General features: G+C 40.3%; 1 protein-coding gene across 1 annotated transcript in view; it reads left to right on the top strand.

Annotated features, from left to right (window-relative positions):
* LOC126210662 (ATP-binding cassette sub-family B member 10, mitochondrial-like) overlaps positions 1 to 24,452 on the top strand; it is a 137,531-nt gene that overhangs the window by 106,051 nt on the left and 7,028 nt on the right. The window contains exons 7-10 of the mRNA XM_049939993.1: positions 844 to 1,133; positions 4,307 to 4,534; positions 10,452 to 10,486; positions 23,205 to 23,314. Coding sequence (XP_049795950.1) covers positions 844 to 1,133; positions 4,307 to 4,534; positions 10,452 to 10,486; positions 23,205 to 23,314 — 663 coding nt within the window. The remainder of the gene's footprint in view (positions 1 to 843; positions 1,134 to 4,306; positions 4,535 to 10,451; positions 10,487 to 23,204; positions 23,315 to 24,452) is intronic.

Below are 24,452 nucleotides of genomic sequence, written 5' to 3'. Positions count from 1 at the left end.
TTATTTTTTCATATTGATAAATATTATATGTGAAAGCTTAGCTTCTTTTGTAGCTATATGTATTCAAATTAATTTAAACCATTAACTTTTCTCATTTGTGTGTTCGTGCTACTTACCAGTGATGTTGCTAATGGCTAACTATATCACATGCTCTATGGCTCTGGATATCTGCTGTCATTGGCTGGTGAGATTTCAAGACATGAGCTATAATTATCTAACAAAATCGTGTCACAATCGAAATTTCAGTGCTTCAGGAGGTATCATGTTGTATTTGGTGGAATTTGTGTTTATATGTTTGTAATATGCACCGTAAATGTTGCGTGCATTAAGGATATTTACAAAACATGTTGTTTCTTGCTGGGTTTCGTTTCCTAAAGTACTGGGAATTTCTGTTCCGGTATATAAGACTCACTATTCAAAGGTTTGATAAGTTTTACTAGCATCGAGGGAAAGTATATTGTCACTTAATGTGGAAAAAATGTACTTCCACCCAGGAAAAAGTGAATTTTCACCTGCGGAAAAGTGTATTTTTAACTGGGAAATATGGTTTTTGTATATATGCCCCCCCCCCCCCCCTTTCGTATATACACCCTGTTACAGTTAAAATGACAACCGTGGTCCAACCTACATATGTTTGCTTCTCAGTGTAACATACTCTTCACAGTAAATAAAACAAACCCACTGATGACAGTCCAACAAGAACCTAAACATGCTTGGATAAAAGTGGAAACAAATAATTGTGTCTGCTCAATGTGGCATCATAGGATGACTTTATTGTTAAGTGAACACTGATGTAAGTAGTGAGCTTCATGATTGTTTCACGACAAGAGTATCTCATTCCAGGTGGTCTGACTCCTGCGGCAGCCCCAGTCGGGAATATCGTGTTTGAGGATGTCCATTTCTGCTACCCTGTGCGTCGAGAGAGTCCCGGCGTGTTCCGGGGGCTCAGCCTGAAAGTGCCCGCCGGCCAGATCACGGCACTGGTCGGGGCGAGTGGCTCGGGCAAGAGCACAATCGCTTCACTGTTGCTACGGCTTTATGACCCCGATGGTGGATGCATTCTGCTAGACGGCGAGGACACCCGCCACCTCGATCCTCAGTGGCTGCGTTCTCATATAGGCACTGTCAGTCAGGTAATGAAAGTGTACTTGTGTAAATTCATATAGTGATACTTGCTTACATAATTCTTATGGACTTGAAAATGTAGCATTTATCTTAGGCGAAATTAATGCCAATTTTTTTCTCCATCTTTTGTAAATGATATGACATACTAATTTAAAAGGTTACTCTGATTTAAAGTGATTAAAATGTTATCTTTCTTTCCCATCCTATTCAATAATTAAAAATCTGCAGAACATTGATCTCGAATCTGTAATGTATAAGCCCTGATCGGCATATTGCAGAGTCCATTTGTCAGTGTTTGTAGGTGTGTGACCCATACTTGACAGTGCTGAAGATAAAATGAGTGGTTTTTTTGAGAGTAGAAATGGAACCGAAAATAATTATATTCGCCTTTTAGGGGAAGACACTCTGTGTGGTCGAAACACGCTGGCCAGTTTTTGTTTTGTAGTCGCTAGTGTGGGCACATTAATGTGGAAGTCAGTTCAGAGTATAAACTAATGACAACGTAGACCATCTGTGAGGACAGGAGTGGAACAGAGTAGAGGAACAAGCTCAACCTCCCTCTCTCAGGGCAACCAGTCGACACCTGTGTTTTAACTGTGATGTGGTCATAGGGATCATCGATCCATTCAGCTGTTGTGAGAGTTGAACTTGAACCTTATGATGTACCAGGATTGTCTCTTGACTCATTTCAAAACAAGAAAGGGAACAACAAGCAACCCGAAACTCAAAGCAAAGCAGAGTCACAAAATATTTGGTAACTGGTACTGCACAATTACTTGAATTCAAACAACCTCCACAGCTAAAGCTGCCACGTTAGAGTGTCCACAATACCAACTTTATCAAGCAGCCAAACATACATCTTAATTTGTTCTAAGCAACTAGGTTCCGCAGCTGTGTTGGCATATGCAGATTTGTATCTAATAGAGATCATTCAAATGGTGTGCACCACAGAACATAACTTACACCTTTTAGATGCTCTGACTACAATTGTGTACATTTGTATTTAGTGCGTATCAGCTGCAACAGAAATATTTTTCCTCGGCTGAAACATCATTTACCATACATACGAGGGGCGTTCGAAAAGTCGGTGCAAAAATAAAAACAACTAATGTGTTTGGGGTAAACTTTTTTTATTTTTTGACATAGTCTCCTTTTAAACTTATACACTTCGTCCAATGCTGTTCTGATTTGTTGATCCCTTCCAAATAATAGGAATTGTGCAGTTTGCAAAATAGCTATTAGTTGCTGCAATCTTCTCCTCATTTGAATAAAATCTTTGTCCCGCCAGTCATTTCTTCAAATTGGGGAACAAGTAGTAGTCCGAGGGAGCCAAGTCTGGAGAATAGGGAGGATGTGAAACGAGTTGGAATCCTATTCCCATTAATTTTGCGACCACGACTACTGAGGTGTGTGCTGGTGCATTGTCGTGATGGAAAAGCACTTTTCTGTGATCCAATCGCTGGCATTTTTCTTGCGGCTCGATCCAATAATGATGAATAATTTGCACCTGTAAAAGTTTTACCCTTTTCAAGATAGTCGATGACGATTATTCCTTGCAAATCCCAAAAGACAGTCGCCATAACCTTTCCGGCTGAAGGAATGGTCTTCGCCTTTTTTTGGTGCAAATTCTGCCTTGGTAACCCATTGTTTAGATTGTTCTTTCGTCTCTGGAGTATAGTAATGTATCCACGTTTCATCCACAGTGACAAAACGATGCTTAAAGTCATGAGCATTCTTCCTGAACAGCTGCAAACCATCCATGCAACACTTCACACGATTCTGTTTTTGGTCAAGCGTGAGCAATCGCAGAACCCATCTTGCCGACAGCTCTCTCATGTCCAAATGTTTATGCAAAATATTATGTACCCGTTCATTCGAGATGCCCACAGCACTAGCAATCTCGTGCACCTTAACTCTTCTGTCATCCATCACCATATCGTGGATTTTATCAATGATTTCTGGAGTCATAACCTCCACAGGGCATCCAGAACATTCGGCATCACTTGTGCCCATATGGCCACTCTGAAAATTTTGAAACCACTTATAAACTGATCTAATTTAAGATGCAGAGTCACCGTAATGTTTATCAAGCTTCTCTTTAGTCTCCTGAGGTGTTTTTCCTTTCATAAAGTAATGTTTAATCACCGCACGAAATTCTTTTTCCTCCATTTTTTGATAATCACTCGACTTCCTTGATTCACACGAATGCCAAACACAAAGAAATAGACCAATATGGCTGAAACTTGGTGTGCGTTCTTTCCAAAGATGCTACTAACTAAACATGACCTCGATACGTGCCGGTGGTGCCATCTCTCGGACTGTGCACGGACTGTTCAAACGCCCCTTGTATATATGACTAGTAAATCCTCTCATAATGCACAGTTGCTCCCCTCTATAGCAGGCGTCACTGTAAAAATATCAACAAGATAATGTAGCAATGTGCAGCAGCATGTTCCTGCCAGAATTAACTGAAGTTGTTGGTTAGTTATACTCCACTGCATAATTGAATATTATTAGTGTTATTTTGCATGGTAATTATTGAATTATAAATATATTTATTAATGTTAGTTCATAAAAAGAAGCCAAATGTTCAAAGCATGTATTGGAAACCGGTGCACATACTTGTATAAATCGTACATAAAAAATCATGTTGAGCATAAAGGAACATATTCCTGCCTCCAGAAAAATTTCATTTCTGAAAGGGTTAAAAGTGCACTGATAAGTCATTGAATTCATTCATAGGTATATTCTTCATTTTGAAAATACATTCTTATGCGCATTTTCTTTCAGACTTGGACATCACCAGTATGCAATACCAGTAATCGAAAATTGGTTACATTTTCGCATTTGTCTGCAGAAGAAAGATATTGCAAATTTTTTCTGATAAGATAGTTCACCTTTATGCAATTTGCTGTGAAATAGCATTTATTAGGTAATTTTGCATTTGTAGGTAGGTTTTGAATCCATGTTCACATTTATTGCAAATGTGAATTTTTAGGTCCCTAATTATTATGATCTGTGTCATTGACAAAGCCCATTTCATTGCAAAATGGTCGATGACTAATGAAGATTCTTCAGTCATTTTCACCAATTTAATTTAATATTAATGTCAGTGAAGAATACGCCTAAGTACTGACAGGGCAGTGTGGCTCTAGCACCGGAATTTCGATGCCTATTTCAGGAACCAGTCCTATTCTCGTGCAGTGTCAGGGAGAACATCCTGTACGGTGCAAATGACCCTGCTTCAGTGACGGAGGACCAGTTGAAGTGGGCTGCCCAGGAAGCCAATGCACTCACCTTCATCCAGAAGCAGCTGCCCGAAGGCTTCGACACACCAGTTGGGGAGCGTGGAGTGGCTCTCTCGGGCGGACAGAAGCAGCGTGTGGCTATTGCCCGTGCACTCATCAAGGTAGATTTTCTCTTCTGTGTTTCATGAAGCATATTTCAAGTTGTTACTTAGATGTTTCTTGTGAGTGAGTAGTCAGCTTTTTTACTAATTTTTGCTGCCTCCTATTCTTCCTGTCTGACAATACCTCATACACCAAACATCACCACTTACTTGGTTTGAAAATTCCAGTCTGTCTAATCCTCTTTCCAGGGCTAGTGTAATTGCTTGTCGATACCTTGATACCTTGGCAGATAAGCCGACTGGGAGGGGGGGGGGGGGGATTGGTTGCACAACAAGAGTCACACAATAATACCATGTAACACCACTTCTAGCCTTGAGGATGACCCTTAACTCCCAACCAACCAACCTTGTGAATGAACTCAATTTGACAAGGAAGGTATGCCATATTCAGATGAGCCCATTAATTGATGATTTAATCCCATACACTTACTACACTGAAGCGTCAAAGGAACTGGTACAGACATGCGTATTCAGAGATATATAAACAGGCAGAATCTGGCACTGCGGTTGACAACGCCTGTATAAGATAGCAAGTGTCTGGTGCAGTTGTTAGATCAGTGACTGTTGCTACAATGGCAGGTTATCAAGATTTACATGAGTTTGAACATAATGTTAAGCTCGGCACACGAGCGATGGGACACAGCACCTCCGAGGTAGTGATGAAGTGGGGATTTTGCTGTACGACCATTTCACGAGTGTACTGTGAATATCAGGAATCTGGTAAAACATTAAATCTTTGACATTGCTGCAGCTGGAAAAAGATCCTGCAAGAACAGGACCAATGACGACTGAAGAGAATCGTTCAACGTCACAGCAGTGCAACCCGTCCGCAGATTGCTGCAGATTTCAATGCAGGGCCATCAACAAGAGTCAGTGTGCAAACCAATCAACAAAACATCATCGATATGGGCTTTCGGAGCCGAAGGCCCTCTTGTATAGCCTTGATGACCACATGACATAAAGCTTTACACCTCGCCTGGGCCCGTCAATCCCGACATTGGACTGTTGATGACTGGAAACATGTTGCCTGGTCGAATGAGTCTCATTTCAAATTTATCGAGTGGATGGACGTGTATGGGTATGGAGACAATCTCTTGAATCCATGGACCCTGCATATCAGCAGGAAACTGTTAAAGCTGGTGGAGGCACTGTAATGGTGGGGGGGGCATGTGCAGTTGGAGTGATACGGGACCCCTGATATGTCTAGATACGACTGACAGGTGATGCATTTGTAAGCATTCTGTTTGATCACCTTCAGCCATCCATGTCCATTGTGCATTCCGGTGGACTTGGGCAATTCCAGCAAGACAGTGTGACACCACACACATGCAGAATTGCCACAAGTGGCTCTAGGAACATTATTCTGAGTTTAAACTCGTCTGCTGGCTACCAGACTCTCCAGACATAAACATTATTGAGCATATCTGGGATGCCTCGCAACGTGCTTTTCAGAAGATATCTCCACCTATCATACTTGTAAGGATTTGTAGACTACCCTGCAGGATTCATGAAGCAGGATTCAGACATTAGTCGAGTCCATGCTATGTCTTGTTGTGGCACTTCTGCGTGCTCACAGGGACCCTACACAACATTAGGCAGGTGTACCAGTTTCTTTGGATCTTCAGCGTACATTGTTGAGATGTCAATGGTTATGTTTTGCCTTTTGTTCCAAACAGTCTCAGATATTTTCCATGGGATTAAGATCCAATGATTTCACAGATCAGTCGAGGTGCATTAAGAGTGCTCAAGTGTTCATCGAACTGGGAAAGTATGTGTGCAGCCCTGTGAACCCGAAGACGGAAGTGCTTGTAGCTTACTCACCTCAAAGACTAGAAGAAAGGGCAACATTTGGTCTCTGAATAAGTGGGCCCATGTCAGGGTATAAACATTGCCCCCGAAAAATCAGAAAATCAGTTCTGGGTGGAAATATGCCATACCACATCATCGGATTCAACATCTCGTTTGGCTGTCTGTGTAGTTGACACCTAGCATCTTTTGAAAATAAGTCAACTTGTTGGACCACATTATATGCATCAAGTCAGCAACTGTTCAGTTTTCATCATGTGAGGCCTATTCAGGACATACTGTTTCTTTTGTAGCATTGACTCTGAAGCTGATCAGGATCACCCTGCATTCACTGATAGCAGTAATTCCTCTCAGATATGAAACTGTCCTAACACGATAGATCCTTACAGCCGTACTTTCACGTCTCCACATCAACCCATCTTATTGTGCTAATTCTAGACAAGTAACTGGCACACTTACATCTGTATCAGTGCTTCAAATACTATTGTGAAGTGCATGGCAGAGGATACTTCAACTTCTGTCAATTATTAGAGCTGTTTCCCATCCCATTCACATATAGAGCACAAGAAGAATGATTATGTGAACACCGGTGTGCACACTTTAGTTGTAATCCTTGTTTTCATGACCCCTGCGGGAGTTGTACTATATTACTAAAACCATCTCTTAAAATTGGTTTTAGAAGCTTTGTAACTAGGCTTTCATGGGATAGTTTTGTGTCTATCTTCAAGTGTCTGCCAGTTCAGTTCTTTCAACATCTCTGTGACACTCTCCTGCGGGTCAGACAAACCTGTGACTATTCGTGCTGCCCTTCTCTGTGTACATATCATCGGACTGCCATGACTTACGCCAGCATTGGACAGTCACATGAGCAACTGGTACCAGTTGTACACTTTTGGTGAATACACCCTGGTACAACTGGCAAGTCTGGGGAAAACCTGGGAATTTTTAGAATTGTGGAATTTTTTCATTATTTTAGTTTTCAGTTAAATTTTCATCTAATAAGAACTAATACTGTAACAAATAATTTTACTTCACCCTGCTACTGCAGAATAATACTGCAGCAGTAAACCATAAATAAGAGAATAATAGCAAAATAAAACTTAGTTGCAAAGAAAATGCACCATTTACAATACAAAACACAGTGCACACAGAAGTGTTTGCCAGCAGCAAAATGTGTCAAAGGCTTTAGGATGAAGACTATGCAACACTCTATAACAACAAGCTGCGTTCAATGAGTGTGACATGACAACTTTTCATTTTTCTAATACCTTGCAGGAAAATATTGTGAATGGTGATTTGAGAAGTCTTACTTCCAAAGTAAATTTCTTTTTTTGCAAGATGAATTATGTTAAGTTTGATAATGTGTGATAGATTTCTTAAATCACAGAGCATTAGACTCTCATTCGAAATTTAACAGTTTGAGGACCAGCCCCTTTAAAAAAATTTCATGCTCAGAAGACCAGCCATTTATGCCATTATTTAAAATTTTACTGACACATTTATGTTTGGTATATCTTAAAGAGTAACACATGCTAAAAAGGCCAAGCTTCAAGGTTGGGTTTTCATTTTTTATTTTAGTCCTTTCAAGGACTGCAAATTATGCAAACATGATAGCAAAAAGAATAATTATCCTTCAGCCAGCTAACACATGCAATGTTTGGCAAAGGGCACTGAAATTTATAGTCGTCCTTGTCAGAAATATTCAGCTACTGCAATTTAAGCTATACTCTTAGGATCTGCCAATTTTGACGAGCAGTATTATGTATGAAAGTTTATCTGTCTGTACATTAATTTAAACCATTAACTTTTCCGATTTGTGTGTTCATGCTACTTAAGTAGCTCTTACTATTGGCTGACTAATCATGCATCATATGCTGTGAATATCTGCTATTGTTGGCAGTTGAGATCATGTGACATGAGCTATGATTGGCTGACAAAAGCACATTGTGCAGCACATTCTTGATTTCATTGCTTTGGAGCTACCGTGATATATTTGATGACTTCCATGTTTATACATTTGTAATTTGAAAATATGCAGTGTACTTGCTGCCGTGCACCAAAGATCTTTTCAAAACTTGTTGTTTTTTGCTGGATTTCATTTCCTAAAATGCCAGGAAGATCTATGCCAATGTATAAAACCTTCACCATTCAAAGGACGTACAAGTTTTACAGCTCCAAGGAAAAAAATATTGTCATTTAATGTGGAAATGTACTTCCACCTGGGTTATGGTGTATCTTCACCTGTGGAAAATTGTATTTTTATCCAAAAAAGTGCATTTTTAATGGAGAAAGCAGGGAAACGTCTGGATTTTTTTTTCTTGTCCACGTATAGACCATGTATACATCTACAGCATTCTATACTTTGCAGAGCATCCAATGTTATCCACTCGGCTGTTCAAACTGTGAGCATTAACAGCCATCTAACATTTCCTTAAGTACACCCAAAGCAACTTTCACATCCAGTGATTTCTCCCCATTAAAATGGCATGCTAAGTTCTAGCTGTTAAAGTTTCCTCGATCCAGTATTCTATAAACTTCTGATTTGTTCACTAGGTAGCAAACTTCACCTGTGGAAAATTGTATTTTTATCCAAAAAAGTGCATTTTTAATGGAGAAAGCAGGGAAACGTCTGGATTTTTTTTTCTTGTCCACGTATAGACCATGTATACATCTACAGCATTCTATACTTTGCAGAGCATCCAATGTTATCCACTCGGCTGTTCAAACTGTGAGCATTAACAGCCATCTAACATTTCCTTAAGTACACCCAAAGCAACTTTCACATCCAGTGATTTCTCCCCATTAAAATGGCATGCTAAGTTCTAGCTGTTAAAGTTTCCTCGATCCAGTATTCTATAAACTTCTGATTTGTTCACTAGGTAGCAAACATTTCCTTATTGCTCTTTCACCTTTGTTATTCTGTCGGTTTCATAGATTTTTCATCTGCTTTTGTACTTCATTCCTATTCTCCACAGCATTTCAGACATTGTACTCCTCCTTACATTATTAAGTACTTCTCTAACTCAACAAATGCTAATTTTTCTTTACTCATCTTCCCACTCTCTATGTGGAAGGTCAGAATTACTTTTTTAGCACCTCTGTCCCTTTTTTAAACAAAACTGATGCTCATCTATTGCCTCCTCATTTAATCTTTGCTTCTATCTACTGTCCTAGTCCGCAGTTAGTGTAAAATGTGAGCTATTTATTAGTTTTCATGTTTTTCCACATACATCATTATTCAATAATATAATGACAATTCTTTTCCAGCAATCTGTTTATGAACCATCTGTAATTTATTTTTGGCACAATATCCAATACCTCCCACCGATTATAATGACAGAAGAAATGATGTCAATTGTTGTGGACTAACTTGAGTTCAAGCTATTAATAGATTGCCTTCTGTGTCAACATTCTCACCTTCTTCTTACAGGGTCTGGGAAAGTTGTTCTCTGCCGTGCTAGCTTAGGTAGCTCATGCCATTCATTGTTTCACGTTGCATTTTCTCAGTGCTCGTCCTCAGGAAGTGAAATGCCGATAATGCCAATATACATATAAAAAAAATAAATAAATAAAAATTAAAAAAAAAACCTACTTTCCAGAGGAAGGAAAGAGTTATAGATTTTGGGAGATTGGCAAAGGAGGACAAGTCATTTAAACCCAAGTTGTGAGGGGACCCACCTGTTGCGAAGACAAGAGGATATTAGTATACTTTACTTAATTGAAGTATTTGCTAATTTATTCATGGTGGGTTTTCTTCCCCTCTGTGTCTGCTTTCATTCTGTGTATAGTAGCCTGTTTAGTGTCAGTTGTTTTTATTTATTACATTCCCCTCTTACACTGAATTACCCTCAGTCCATGTAGTTCTCATTGTGCTGCAAACTAATCATGATGCTACCTCAAATAATAAAGTTAATCTTCCTGTCTTGTCTTTAATCCCTCCTTGCTCCTCCTATAAGAAGCTTATACAGTCGGTAGTAATTCCAACAATTTTTAACAGATTCTCAAAATATAAACTCATTCCATACATGACTAGAGTTTCATTCCTCTAAATGAGATGTGCTATTTGACAACTGCATGATTGACCCTGCTAAATTTTCCTTTTCTGTTTCAGAATCCTCGAATCTTGGTGCTAGATGAGGCAACAAGGTAAGTAAAGTTATCACTTGTGTTTGTCATAATTTCTGGATGTGATTTGTCCCAGTATTGATTAGTTGATAGATACAACTAGTTGCCACAATTACTTAGAATGTAACTCTTGGGAAACTGAAAAGCCATTATGAAATGTTTCAGGAACTAGCAGTGGAATGGGTTGAAAGTGAAGAAATAGAGACGTAAATAATATTGTGTTGAGTTTCCTATTTGAGGGCATAATTGTTAGTGAAACTGAATGAAAAACAAATATTTTAATAGTTTAGAGACAGCCTACATTGTGTTAGCAGATAGGCCTGAAATCAAGCAATTTTCATTACGCATGCCTCAAGTTATGATGTTCGAGACATGAGTCGTAAATCTACGTTGACACGTTCCACATCCAGGGTGAGTTCATTCAAATATGGATCCAGAGAACACACAGTCAACAAATAAAACCAAAGTATTTAATAGACGGGCAGTTTTCCTCACAACAGCTGTGCTCCACACATTTGTAGTCTTTTGGAGTTTTCCTAACTTTTTGCTTGCAGATATGGGCTTTCCTTCTTCCTTCACTCCATTTGCAAGTGGGACAAAAAAGATTGAAGGGACACAAAATGCAAGTGACTGGCAGAGTATTTACATAGATGTAGATAATAGAGAGCACCTCCCTAGCCAAATTGTTAGCATTGCTGCCTTTGGTGGAGTAGGACCTGCGTTCGATTCCCGATACCTCCTCAGATTTCTTCAGAGGTACGAAGTTCTGGAAATGTGGTTCACTCAATCTCGTGAGGCTAAATGAGGTGCTGCTTAAATAAAGAAGTGGCAGCAGCATCAGGATTCATAGCTGGAGAGATGACATGCCAGTCGTACAAGGTGTGATCAAAAAGTGATGGGACTTTAATTTCACAGGCTTTATAAACCCAATTTTCAGTTCTTTTATCTTGTTGATACACGTGTTCCTGATACATGCTTTAATTTTCAGCTGTTTTGAGTATAGTTTATTGTTGACAGTCTGAAAGGCTATATGTCTTTTCAAGTGCTCAGTGAATTTTTATTTCCGAAAAAGATGGATCAAAGGATTTGCATTAAATTTTCCTTTAAAAATTAAATAAAGCGCATCGCCGCATTTAAAATGTTGAATGTGGCTTTTGCCGAATCTATTTTGAGTAAGAAAAGAGTTTACAAGTGGTATAAATTTTTCAAAGAGGCTCGAGAAAACGTCGAAGATGATAACCACCCTTTATGCCCTAGCACATCAATTACTGACAGCAATGTGCAAGACGTAAAGAAAATGGTTCTGGAAAATTGCTTAGTTGTCATCAGAGGTTGCCGATGATGTCGACATATCCTTTGGCTGATGCCAAGCAATTTTTTGAACATTTGGGACATGAGATGTGTAGCAGCAAAGTTTGTTCTGAAATTGTTGGATTTTTACCAAAAACAACATCATGCAGATATTGCTCAGAATTTGCCAAATGAAGTTGACAATGATTCAGAACTTCTAATGAAAGTTATAACAGGTGGTGACGAAACATGGGTATAAGGGTATAATGTTGAAACTGAAGCTCAGCTGTCCCAATGGAAACTGCCTGAAGAGCCAAGACTGAAAAACATTCGACAAGTTTGATCAAGTGTAAAGGTTTTTATCAATGCTTTCTTTTATTACAATTGGATAGTGAATAATGAGTTCCTACCTTACAGTTGTACAGTCAAGAGAGGATACTATCTGAAAGTTACATGCCATTTGCAAAGAGCAATGTGGAGAAAAAAAAAAACTCGAACTGTGCCAAAACCACTCGTAGAAATTGCATCACACTAAAGCTTCCGCTCGCACCTCAATGCTTGTTTATGATTCTTTGGCAAAAAACAAAACTGTTATGTTGCCTCAGCCACCATATTCACCAAACGTGGCCTCTTGTGATTCCACCGTATTCACCAAACGTGGCCCCCTTGTGACTTACTTCTATTCCTGAGGCTGAGGAGAACGGTGAAAGGGTACCATTTTGCCACCATTTATGACATAAAAACAGAATCGCAGAAAGACCTGAACATCATAATGAAAAATGAGTTCCAGAAGTGCTTCCAAGATTGGAAAACGCACTGACACAAGTGTATTATGTCTGAGGTGGATTACTTTTATGTAGATAACAGGCGTTTCAGAATGGAAACAATAAACAGTAGTGACAAAAGGCAGCCATTCATCTGTAGGTGACTGATTCCTGGCACTTAATGTAAGTATGCACACAACAACATAGGCATCAAAATGCTGACACCTGTGGCTGTATCTACACTGCCAGTTCAGCCTATAGGAGTGTGGAGAGAGGAAAGTTGTGTGGCAGGTAGAGGGGTTGAAAGGTACAGGGTAAGGAGGATACGGGTCAGTGGTGAGAGATAGGTTGAAGAAGAGACGAGTGTCTCATAAGAGAAGCAGTGAAGTGAAGCTGAAAAGTGAGAGATGGGAACATGTAGGGGTAAGTAAGAGTTTTGGACAGAGGAGGAGAGGATAGGATATGTGAGGATAAAGTAGGGTACATATGCTCGATTGTTTCATTGACCGAACTGTCCAATCGAAAATGACAATCTTCGGCCTTTCAGTTCGATAACATATAGTTGATCAGATGCTGTAGAGATTTCTTAACTGATGTCTGTGTGCTTAATTCATACTTATTCTATGCTCTACCAAACAATTAACGTGGAAACACTCCCCTGTGCTTTGCTTTGTTAAGGTAAAGCTCTCATCGGACTTTATGTTGATTTGAACACCACATTGATTTCTACAAGTGATGCTCGGTAAGATGAACAGGATAAGACATGAATCTATATGAAACAAACTTCAGATCAGTCTCCTAAAACAAACTGTGGAGAAAAATAGACTGAAATGGTTTGACCTTGTGAATAGAATGGGATAATAATGACTACCAAGAAGAGCTCTGTGATTAGCAGAATGTGGCAGAAGATGAATTGAAACACCTTGAACAAGATGGAGAGCCCAGGTAAAGGATGATGATAATCAGAGAGGACTACAACGGGAGAAAATAGTGGGCTATAAACTGTGGAAGAAGATTGGGAGAGGCCTTGTGAATGAGTCGAATAAGCAGAAATGTTTCAGGAAGAAGAAGAAGGTGTCAGAAAAAATCTTCGGACTGACTAGTACTGAACCTCAGACTTTTAGACTTGTTTTCTGACACCCACGTAACCACAGAGCTGCACACAACACATTATTTAGGGCATAAAATAAAGAACCGGAGAAGGTATTGTGCACATTTCATTCTCAGTCACAGATTATTCCAGTCAAAAGAACTACCCAGAAAAGTTTTTCAAGTTTTATACAGTGAGTTTTAATGAGACACTATCAATAATTGGTCTAAGTGACACATCATGAAAACACTTTGCATCACCAGAAGAGATTATGAGCTACTTTCAAGTAAATTAAAGATATTTATTATTATTCTCAATTAATTAAACACACTGCAAATCATGTCAAATCAGATAAAACACTTCATCGAACAGGACTGAAATTAATCACATTGGTTGTTGTTTTACACAGTTTTAATAGAAGATACATCTCTTATCCTGCCAGTGTTAAATATGTCAACATCTCTGACTCATTAGCTCGGGAAGTGTTCAGCTTATCAGCTTCCTTCCACTGTCCTATTGTCAAAAACAGTTTCATGAAGATACTGAGTTGCAATGAAGCGTAAGTCCCTTTACAGGCTTTGAAAGGGCATGGCTGACTTCCTTCCCCATCCTTTCCTAATGCGATGAGACCAATGACCTCGCTGTTTGGTCTCTTCCCCCAAACAACCCAACCCAATCGTTTACAGGATGGTTCTTTTACCTGATTTGCCTGATTTTTAATACAGTTTTGGGTACAATTTGTAACTAATATTTGTGTATGTGGTATGAAGATAAAAAAAAAGTAATTAAGTACATATTAAAATTCTACCATTGAGGGTAGAAGAGGGGGAGGTCGTGTTAACAGAGATTAAGTCCATGACAATGGTGGTATACAGTGATATGTCTGTATTAACACGATTCACATTTCCGTCGCTTCACATAGTGTGGACCGGGAACTATCTGCTAGGCATGCCCAATGTGAACTGACTGGGCACGGCCCGTGCTGCCCGAGTTGTTGTTGTTGTTTGTTGTTGTTGTTGTTGTTGTTGTTGTTCCGCCGGCAGAGGGCGCGGCTGAATTCTCGTGTGCCCTCTGGTGGACGGGACTTTACTTGTGGCAACTACTGTCAGTGACGTGCCGTACCGATGTGCGCCTCCCGCGATCTTTCTGGCGGCTGCTGCAATGTCGGAGAGCGATTCTCCCTCCCAGTACTATTTCCTCTCACTTGTAGAGAAGGGAACCTGCTGTCCAACATATCTTCTCCTTCCACCACCATCATTTTACCACAAATGTATCATATTGGCCAGTTCTGTAGTTAATTGAATGAAGTACTTCTGAAAGTCACAAATACCTATACCATACGTCTATACTCAAGATGTGTGTGTTGCTGTTACAAAAGCTACACATAAGACACATAGTATATGACGAATGGAAAAAGAAGAGATTTGGTACAAGCTCAGTTATGACAAGAACTGGGGATCAGTCAGCCATGCCCTTTTTAACCAAGCAATCGCAGGATTTGCTTTGCTTGACTCAAAGGTACTGTGAAAAAGATAAATGTAGGTTGTCAGATGGGTACTTAACCCATCCAGCACTACACTACCTCACTTTGTGCTATGGAGGAAGACAGCAGCATTCTCATCTATTTCCTGTAGACTTGGGTTTATTAAGCTATGGGCAGATTCCAACATTGCTTTAATCCATGGTAATGTGAAGTAAAGTAAGGCTGTCCTGCACTGGTGCTGTGAGAACAGAGGTGCAAGTTTAGCTGTGCACAGTTCACTACATTTTTTTCATAAAGTATGAGCTGCACTAGCTGTAAGTTTTAGTATATGTGGAGTTAAAGATCAGGGAGAAGAAATAAAAACTTTGAGCTTTGCTAATGACATTGTAATTCTGCCAGAGATGTTGAAAGTTGTGGAAGAGCAGTTGAATGGATAGATATTGTCCTGAAAAGAGATTATAATATGAACATCAACAAAATTAAAACCAAGGTAATGAAATACAGTCAAATTAAATTAGGCAATGCTGAAGGAATTAGATTAGCAAATGAGACACTAAAAGTAGTAGGTGTTTTTTGTTATTTTTGTATTAAATAAGTGACAATAGCCTCAGTAGAAAGAATATAAATGCAGACTGACCATAACAAGATATACGTTTCTGAAAAAGAGGAATTTGTTAAAAACATAATTTAAATTATAAAAGAAAACATGTTCCGTAATAGGCTATAACATAAACATTCTTTACTTAAATCATACAGTTTGCTAATTTTGATCATAACTCATTTTCTAATTTTGACCATAACTCCTTTTCAGGCTACATGTGTGAAGTTACATATTACATACTGTAGTTATCGGATTCTTTTGATTTACATGTATGAAATCAGATGTCATATTCCATAATTACATTAGGAATTAATCCGCATTGAAAAGATTACAATCTCACATGCCACATATTGATAACTGTGAACAGTATGTTGCATGTGATGTTGTAGTGTTTCCAATGCAGATTCATTTCTAATGTACTTATGGAATATATTGCCTGGTTTCATATGTGCAAAATATTTATTAAGGTGGTGCAAATGGCTCTGAGCACTATGAGACTTAACATCTGAGGTCATCAGTCCCCTAGACTTAGAACTACTTAAACCTAATTAACCTAAGGACATCACACACATCCATGCCCGAGGCAGGATTCGAACCTGCGACCGTAGCGGTCGCGCGGTTCCAGACTGAAGCGCCTAGAACCGCTCGGCCACACTGGCCGGCATTTATTAAGAGAGTACTCTTATACACAAAAGAAATATGCACGATAAACAGTTTACAAAAGAAGAAAATATAACTCGTCGTGATGTGGAGAAAATATCACAACACAGGAATTTCAGGGCAATTGATCCACCCACCATCGCAAAGGCATGTGTCTGGTGATACACACAGCCTGGTAACCTCCCCTACCACCACGTCAATAGTGGCAAGACACCCAAAACTACACACCGACACTGCATTGCACGAACAGACTGTGCGTGCCATCACCACCAGACAGCAAAATAGCTCAGTGTGGGACATCACCAAAAGGTATGCTCTATGACCTACCTGCAGTAAATATTTCGGTGAGGAAGCCCAGCTGACCTGTGTATCGGATCAGCAGCAGCCTCGGGGTCTGAGATTTGATGCCACCGGGCTGTCCATAGAACCCCAGTGAACTTTGTGAGCCTTAGTTGAGCCACCACCAGCTGTGCTGAACGTGCTGCTCCTGCCTACACATCAGCTGATTGCCAACAGCATGCTGCAACTAGTTACAAACAAAGTCTGTCTGTCTTGTTGCAGCCACTTGCACCTTCACTAGACTCAAATACTCCACCCTGACAGATAAAAGCAATGCTCTCCCAACTACAGTTGACGGACAGTTGCAACTGACCATTTACCCTAATGAGGAGGCACTCAACTCAGATTGGGAAAAAAGAAATTTGTTGCATAAATTACCAAAAGGAGGAGTGGTTGATAGTACACCCTGATGCATTGAGGAATCATAGGTTTGGTAATGAAAGAAATGTGGGGTTTGGTGGTTAAAACTGTAGAGGGAGACCAAAGCTTGAATAGAGTGAGCAAGTTCAAATGGAACTGGTTGACAACAGTTGTGCTGAGATGAAGAGGCTTGCACAGGATCTACATCTACATGATTACTCTGCAATTCACATTTAAGTGTTTGGCAGAGGGTTCATCGAACCACAATCATACTATCTCTCTACCATTCCACTCCCGAACAGCGCGCGGGAAAAACGAACACCTAAACGTTTCTGTTCGAGCTCTGATTTCTCTTATTTTATTTTGATGATCATTTCTACGTATGTAGGTTGGGCTCAACAAAATATTTTCGCATTCGGAAGAGAAAGTTGATGACTGAAATTTCGTAAATAGATCTCGCCGCGACAAAAAACGTCTTTGCTTTAATGACTTCCATGCCAACTCGCGTATCATATCTGCCACACTCTCTCCCCTGTTGTTGTTGTTGTTGTTGTTGTTGTTGTGGTCTTCAGTCCTGAGACTGGTTTGATGCAGCTCTCCATGCTACTCTATCCTGTGCAAGCTTCTTCATCTCCCAGTACCTACTGCAACCTACATCCTTCTGAATTTGCTTAGTGTATTGATCTCTTGGTCTCCCTCTACGATTTTTACCCTCCACGCTGCCCTCCAATGCTAAATTTGTGATCCCTTGATGCCTCAAAACATGTCCTACCAACCGATCCCTTCTTCTAGTCAAGTTGTGCCACAAACTTCTCTTCTCCCCAATCCTATTCAATACCTCCTCATTAGTTACGTGATCTACCCACCTTATCTTCAGCATTCTTCTGTAGCACCACATTTCGAAAGCTTCTATTCTCTTCTTGTCCAAACTGGTTATCGTCCATGTTTCACTTCCATACATGGCTACACTCCATACAAATACTTTCAGAAACGACTTCCTGACACTTAAATCTATACTCGATGTTAACAAATTTCTCTTCTTCAGAAACGATTTCCTTGCCATTGCCAGTCTACATTTTATATCCTCTCTACTTCGACCATCATCAGTTATTTTACTCCCTAAATAGCAATACTCCTTTACTACTTTAAGTGTCTCATTTCCTAATCTAATCCCCTCACCATCACCCGATTTAATTTGACTACACTCCATTATCCTCGTTTTGCTTTTGTTGATGTTCATCTTATATCCTCCTTTCAACACACTGTCCATTCCGTTCAACTGCTCTTCCAAGTCCTTTGCTGTCTCTGACAGAATTACAATGTCATCGGCGAACCTCAAAGTTTTTATTTCTTCTCCATGAATTTTAATACCTACTCCGAATTTTTCTTTAGTTTCCTTTACTGCTTGCTCAATATACAGATTGAATAACATCGGGGAGAGGCTACAACCCTGTCTCACTCCTTTCCCAACCACTGCTTCCCTTTCATGCCCCTCGACTCTTATAACTGCCATCTGGTTTCTGTACAAATTGTAAATAGCCTTTCGCTCCCTGTATTTTACCCCTGCCACCTTCAGAATTTGAAAGAGAGTATTCCAGTTAACTCTCCCCTATTACGTGATAATACAAAACAAGCTGCCCTTTTTTGCACCCTTTCGATGTCCTCCGTCAATCCCACCTGGTAAGGATCCCACACTGCGCAGCAGTATTCTAACAGAGGACGAACGAGTGTTGTGTAAGCTGTCTCTTTAGTGGACTTGTTGCATCTTCTAAGTGTCCTGCCAATGAAACGCAACCTTTGGCTCACCTTCCCCACAATATTATCTATGTGGTCTTTCCAACTGAAGTTGTTCGTAATTTTAACACCCAGGTATTTAGTTGAATTGACAGCCTTGAGAACTGTACTATTTATCGAGTAATCGAATTCCAACGGATTTCTTTTGGAACTCATGTGGATCACCTCACACTTTTCGTTATTTAGCGTCAACTGCCACCTGCCACACCATACAGCAATCTTTTCTAAATCGCTTTGCAACTGATACTGGTCTTCGGATGACCTCACTAGACGGTAAATTACAGCATCATCTGCGAACGACCTAAGAGAACTGCTCAGATTGTCACCCAGGTCATTTATATAGATCAGGAACAGCAGAGGTCCCAGGACGTTTCCCTGGGGAACACTGATATCACTTCAGTTTTGCTCGATGATTTGCCGTCTATTACTACGAAGTGCGACCTTCCTGACAGGAAATCACAAATCCAGTCGCACAACTGAGACGATACCCTATAGGCCCGCAGCTTGATTAGAAGTCGCTTGTGGGGAACGGAGTCAAAAGCCTTCCGGAAATCCAGAAACACGGAATGAACCTGAGATCTCCTGTTGATAGCGGCAGTTACTTTGTGCGAATAAAGAGCTAGCTGCGTTGCACAAAAACGATATTTTCTGAAAACATGCTGATTACGTATCAATAGATCGTTCCCTTCGAGGTGATTCATAATGTTTGAATACAGTATATGCTCCAAAACCCTACTGCAAACCAACGTCAATGATATAGGTCTGTAGTTCGATGGATTACTCCTACTACCCTTCTTAAACACTGGTGCGACCAGTGCAATTTTCCAATCTGTAGGTACAGAACTGTCGGTGCGCGAGCGGTTGTATATGATTGCTAAGTAGAGAGCTATTGTATGAGCGTAATCTGAAAGGAACCTAATCGGTATACAATCTGGACCTGAAGATTTGCCCGTATCAAGCGATTTGAGTTGCTTCGCAATCCCTAAGGTATCTACTTCTAAGAAACTCATGCTAGCAGCTGTTCATGTTTCAAATTCTGGAATATTCCATTCGTCTTCCCTGGTGAAGGAATTTCGGAAAACTGTGTTCAATAACTCCGCTTTAGCGGCACAGTCGTCTGTAACAGTACCATCGGCACCGCGCAGCGAAGGTATTGACTGCGTCTTGCCGCTTGTGTACTTTACATACGACTAGAATCGCTTCGGATTTTCTACCAAATTTCGAGACAATGTCTGTTGTGGAACCTATTATCTCGCATTGAAGTCCGTGCCAAATTTCGCACGTCTGTAAATTTTTGCCAATTTTCGGGATTTCGCGTTCTTCTGAACTTCGCATGCTTTTTCTGTTGCCTCTGCAACAGCGTTCGGACCTGTTTTGTGTACCATGGGGGATCAGTTCCATCTCTTACCAATTTATGAGGTATGAATCTCTCAGTTGCTGTTGCTACTATGTCTTTGAATTTGAGCCACATCTCGTCTACATTTACATAGTCAGGTCGGAAGGAATGGAGATTGTCTCTTAGGAAGGCTTCTAGTGACACTTTATCCGCTTTTTTAAATAAAATTATTTTACGTTTGTTTCTGGTGGATTTGGAAGAAACAGTATTGAGCCTAGCTACAACGACCTTGTGATCACTAATCCCTGTATCAGTCATGATGCTCGCTATTAGCTCTTGATTGTTTGTGGCTAAGAGGTCAAGTGTGTTTTCGCAAACATTTACAATTCACGTGGGTTCGTGGACTAACTGCTCGAAATAATTTTCGGAGAAAGCATTTAGGACAATCTCGGAAGATGTTTTCTGACTACCACCGGTTTTGAACAAGTATTTTTGCCAACATATCGAGGGAAGGTTGAAGTCCCCACCAACTATAACCGTATGAGTGGGGTATTTATTTGTTACGAGACTCAAATTTTCTCTGAACTGTTCAGCAACTATATCAGAGTCTGGGGATCAGTAGAAGGAGCCAATTATTAACTCATTTCGGCTGTTAAGTATAACCTCCACCCATACCAATTCGCACGGAGTATCTACTTCGACTTCCCTACAAGATAAACCACTACTGACAGACACAAACACTCCACCACCAATTCTGCCTAATCTATCTTTCCTGAACACCGTCTGAGACTTCCTAAAAATTTCTGCAGAACTTATATCAGGCTTTATCCAGCTTTCTGTACCTATAACGATTTCAGCTTCTGTACTTTCTATTAGTGCTTGAAGCTCAGGGACTTTCCCAGCACAACTACGACAATTTACAACTACAATTCTGACTGTTCCTTGATCCAAGCACGTCCTGTATTTGCCATGCACCCTTTGAGATTGCAACCCACCCCGTACTTTCCCGAGGCCTTCTAACCTAAAAAACTGCCCAGTCCACGCCACACAGCCTCCGCTACCCGTGTAGCCGCCAGCTGAGTGTAGTGAACTCCTGACCTATTCAGCGGAACCCGAAACCCCACCACCGTATGGCGCAAGTCGAGGAATCTGCAGCCAATACGGTCGCAAAACAGACTATTATGAAGAGCTGCATCAGATGAAGACACCACCACCACAATTGTAACAGTTCAGTTGAATGAAACTCTATGTTTGTGTTGTTAATGATGGTGGGACAGACAAAGTGTCTTATATATGTCAATGTAGTCTTTCCCGTTGCATGCTCGCATTGAAAAGCTATTGTATTTCCAGCCAAGTGGCAGTATCGAAACACCATAGCATTTCAGCAAGTGCCATACTCTTAATATCATCGTGAAATATGAAGATATTACAGATACCCCCTCCCTATATTTATATGTGTGGTACTGGCAGGGGCTCCACAGTTTTGTGTGACCTGTTGGCATACTGACAGGAACGAGGGGGGATGAGATTTGGCCAGGCCAGAGGCTTGTGTTCAGATCACTGCTTGGGCACTCTTTGACCGTCCTCACATGCTACCCATTGCTGAGCACGATGTGGGATTCCACACCAAACTGTGTTGCTAGCTCTCCTCCCTGTTGATAATATTCACAAGGATCTTTACTTCTATCGATTCCTTTATGTATTGAGTGAGTGAACGGCTATTGGGAGAGCACAATGAAGACCTCAGTGCCATCGCCTGGGGAGTGGGGCAGCCACATCTTGCGAATTAATAGGAGGAAATCGACAATACCTTGACATATGTGCCGAAATTTCACGGTCTTCGAAATTGCCACCCGGCCGAAAACACGAGAGCTTTTAATTGTAAGTATTTTACAATAAGCGTATACAACTCACTTCCCAGGCGTCAGTGAAATGAGCCAATAAAATATTTTTGATGCTCTATTTACCACTTGTTTATGGATAGTACTTTGTCTTTTGTGATTTTTACCTTAAAAGCACTAGACTGTTGTCTACGGCAAATTTCTCTGCTCGACATTCCATCTTTCACTGCAGGAGACATCATCAGAGGTTATAATGACTCAGAAAGCAGTTACAAACTCGGACAAGCTCTGTAAGCCAGACTGTTCCTAGATATCCGCCGTGCTTGGTAGCCGCACGGTCAGAGGTGTCCTGTCACGGTTCGCGTGGCTTCCCGCGTCCTAGGTTTGAGTCCTCCCTTGGGCGTGGGTGTGTGTGTTGTCCTTAGTGTAAATTAGTTTAATTTAGATAAAGTAGTGTATAAGCTTAGGGACCAATGACCTCAGCAGTTTGGTCCCATAAGATCTTACCACAAATTTCCTTAGATATCCACATAATGGGCAGTTCGCAATGTCCTCAGACCACTGTCTGAGATCGTGGAATCGTGCCGATGTGTGCTGTGGAGTTTGTAGTAGCAAAGAATTGGCACCATTCGCTTTTTGGTTTTGTGCTTCTGCATATGTATGGTGTCTCTTTATATCCTGACAAAGTAATGATTGATTCTGGATATCACCGTAGCACTGGAGAAATGAATTTGATGATTTCCTGGTCCTCGTATATGATCTACCACTGCTGATTTATCTAGGTTGTCTGGATGAAAAATGCTCTTGTGTTCCTCAAGGTGGTTATTAATGCTTCTTTTTGTAGTTCCTGTGCACACTTGAATGCATGTCCTAGAAATCTTGTATACTCCTGCTGTGGCAAGCGGTGGGTGTAGATCCTTTGCAGTGTTCAAATATTTGTACATCTTTCTTGTTAGTATCAACACTATTTCTTCCAAGTACCCAGCTGAAGTGATCAGCAACTGTTGTTACAAACAGGAAGAAAGATTTCTTCTTAGTTGGTCGTTTTTTGTGACAAGCTCCAGAATTTTTGGAAGGCACACAAAAATCACCAGTGACACAAATACTGGCTATGAAAGTCTGCATTATATGATTATAAGTTGTATGGCAAAACCACTGACTAATATGTACTTTTGCACCAGTGCTCTAGATGCTGAAAGTGAACACCTGGTGCAGGAAGCATTGGAGCGAGTCATGAAGGGGCGCACAGTCCTCACCATAGCACACCGGCTGTCCACCATCAGGAATGCAGGTACAGTAAAACTCTGCATAATGTATTCATATGTATTTCTGTCGGCATTTTGTAGCATGTCTGTAGTTTTAACCACAGAAGTTATCAGTTTCTTTTGTTTAATGGTGTATGTCTTGTAGAAATGTGATACAAGGGGAGCCAAATGAAAATGAGGCAGATGGAAAAAGAGTAAGTAAACAGTTTGTTACTTCAAAAAGTACTCTCCATCACTGCTAATGCACTTGTCTCACTGAGAGACTTGACAATCACTGCTAGCACGGAAAAATGTTTGTGTTGCATATGAAACAATGATAGTGCTAGGCGTGCACCTCTTTGTCGGAAGGCAAATAACTGGCACAAATGTATTCATTCAGGCCTTCAAAACTATAAAAATCACATGGGGAGAGACCGTGACTGTTTGCACGTTGTGTAAGTACTTCCCAGGAAAACTTCCGCAGTGTAGCACAAAAAAACGAACATTACCATGCAGTAGAATACCATCCAACAGCATTCCTGGGCATTCAGACTTCATGGTGTGCTTCAATTTTTGCAATGTTCACATACCACTGTGTGTTAATTGTGACACTATGTTCCAGAAAGTCAATGAGCAGTGTGCATCATGACTTTCCTGTAGCTGGCATGCAGGGCTTTGGATTTTTTCAGTGGGGATGACGCCATTGCTACACTAGTGATCAAAAGTATCTGGACACCCTCAAAAACATATGTTTTTCATATGAGACAAGTAGACTACTTTCAGTAATGTACTTTACACCAGATTGCAATTAACACACTAAAATTGTACTTGGATGCTAATTGGACTTCTTTTTACAATAATCGCAGTTTGTGGTCTGACCTTGTTGTCCTAGTAAGCATTAGCCATTATTGAAATTTAACACTGACAGAATGAAATTAATTAAGAGTTCACAGTCACTCATTAGAAACAGTCACTGAATTATTTAGTAAACTCTTGGACTTGAAATTTAGATAAAACGCAGTACATTTTCTGCCTTATAACTGGTACTAAATTGTCTGTGGTACATTCCCCCATATTGGCGGATGTAGATCTTGTACATTTCGTAACTCTATGTAAAATTATTAAAATGGCTTCCAACATGCCTCTTATATAAGTTTCTATTGTTTGCTAGATTTTCATAACTTA

The sequence above is a fragment of the Schistocerca nitens genome, chromosome 10 (assembly GCF_023898315.1).
Source record: "Schistocerca nitens isolate TAMUIC-IGC-003100 chromosome 10, iqSchNite1.1, whole genome shotgun sequence".
NCBI lineage: Eukaryota > Metazoa > Arthropoda > Insecta > Orthoptera > Acrididae > Schistocerca > Schistocerca nitens.
The sequence above is the reverse complement of the archived record's forward strand: the minus strand, read 5'-3'. Positions and strand labels throughout refer to the sequence as shown.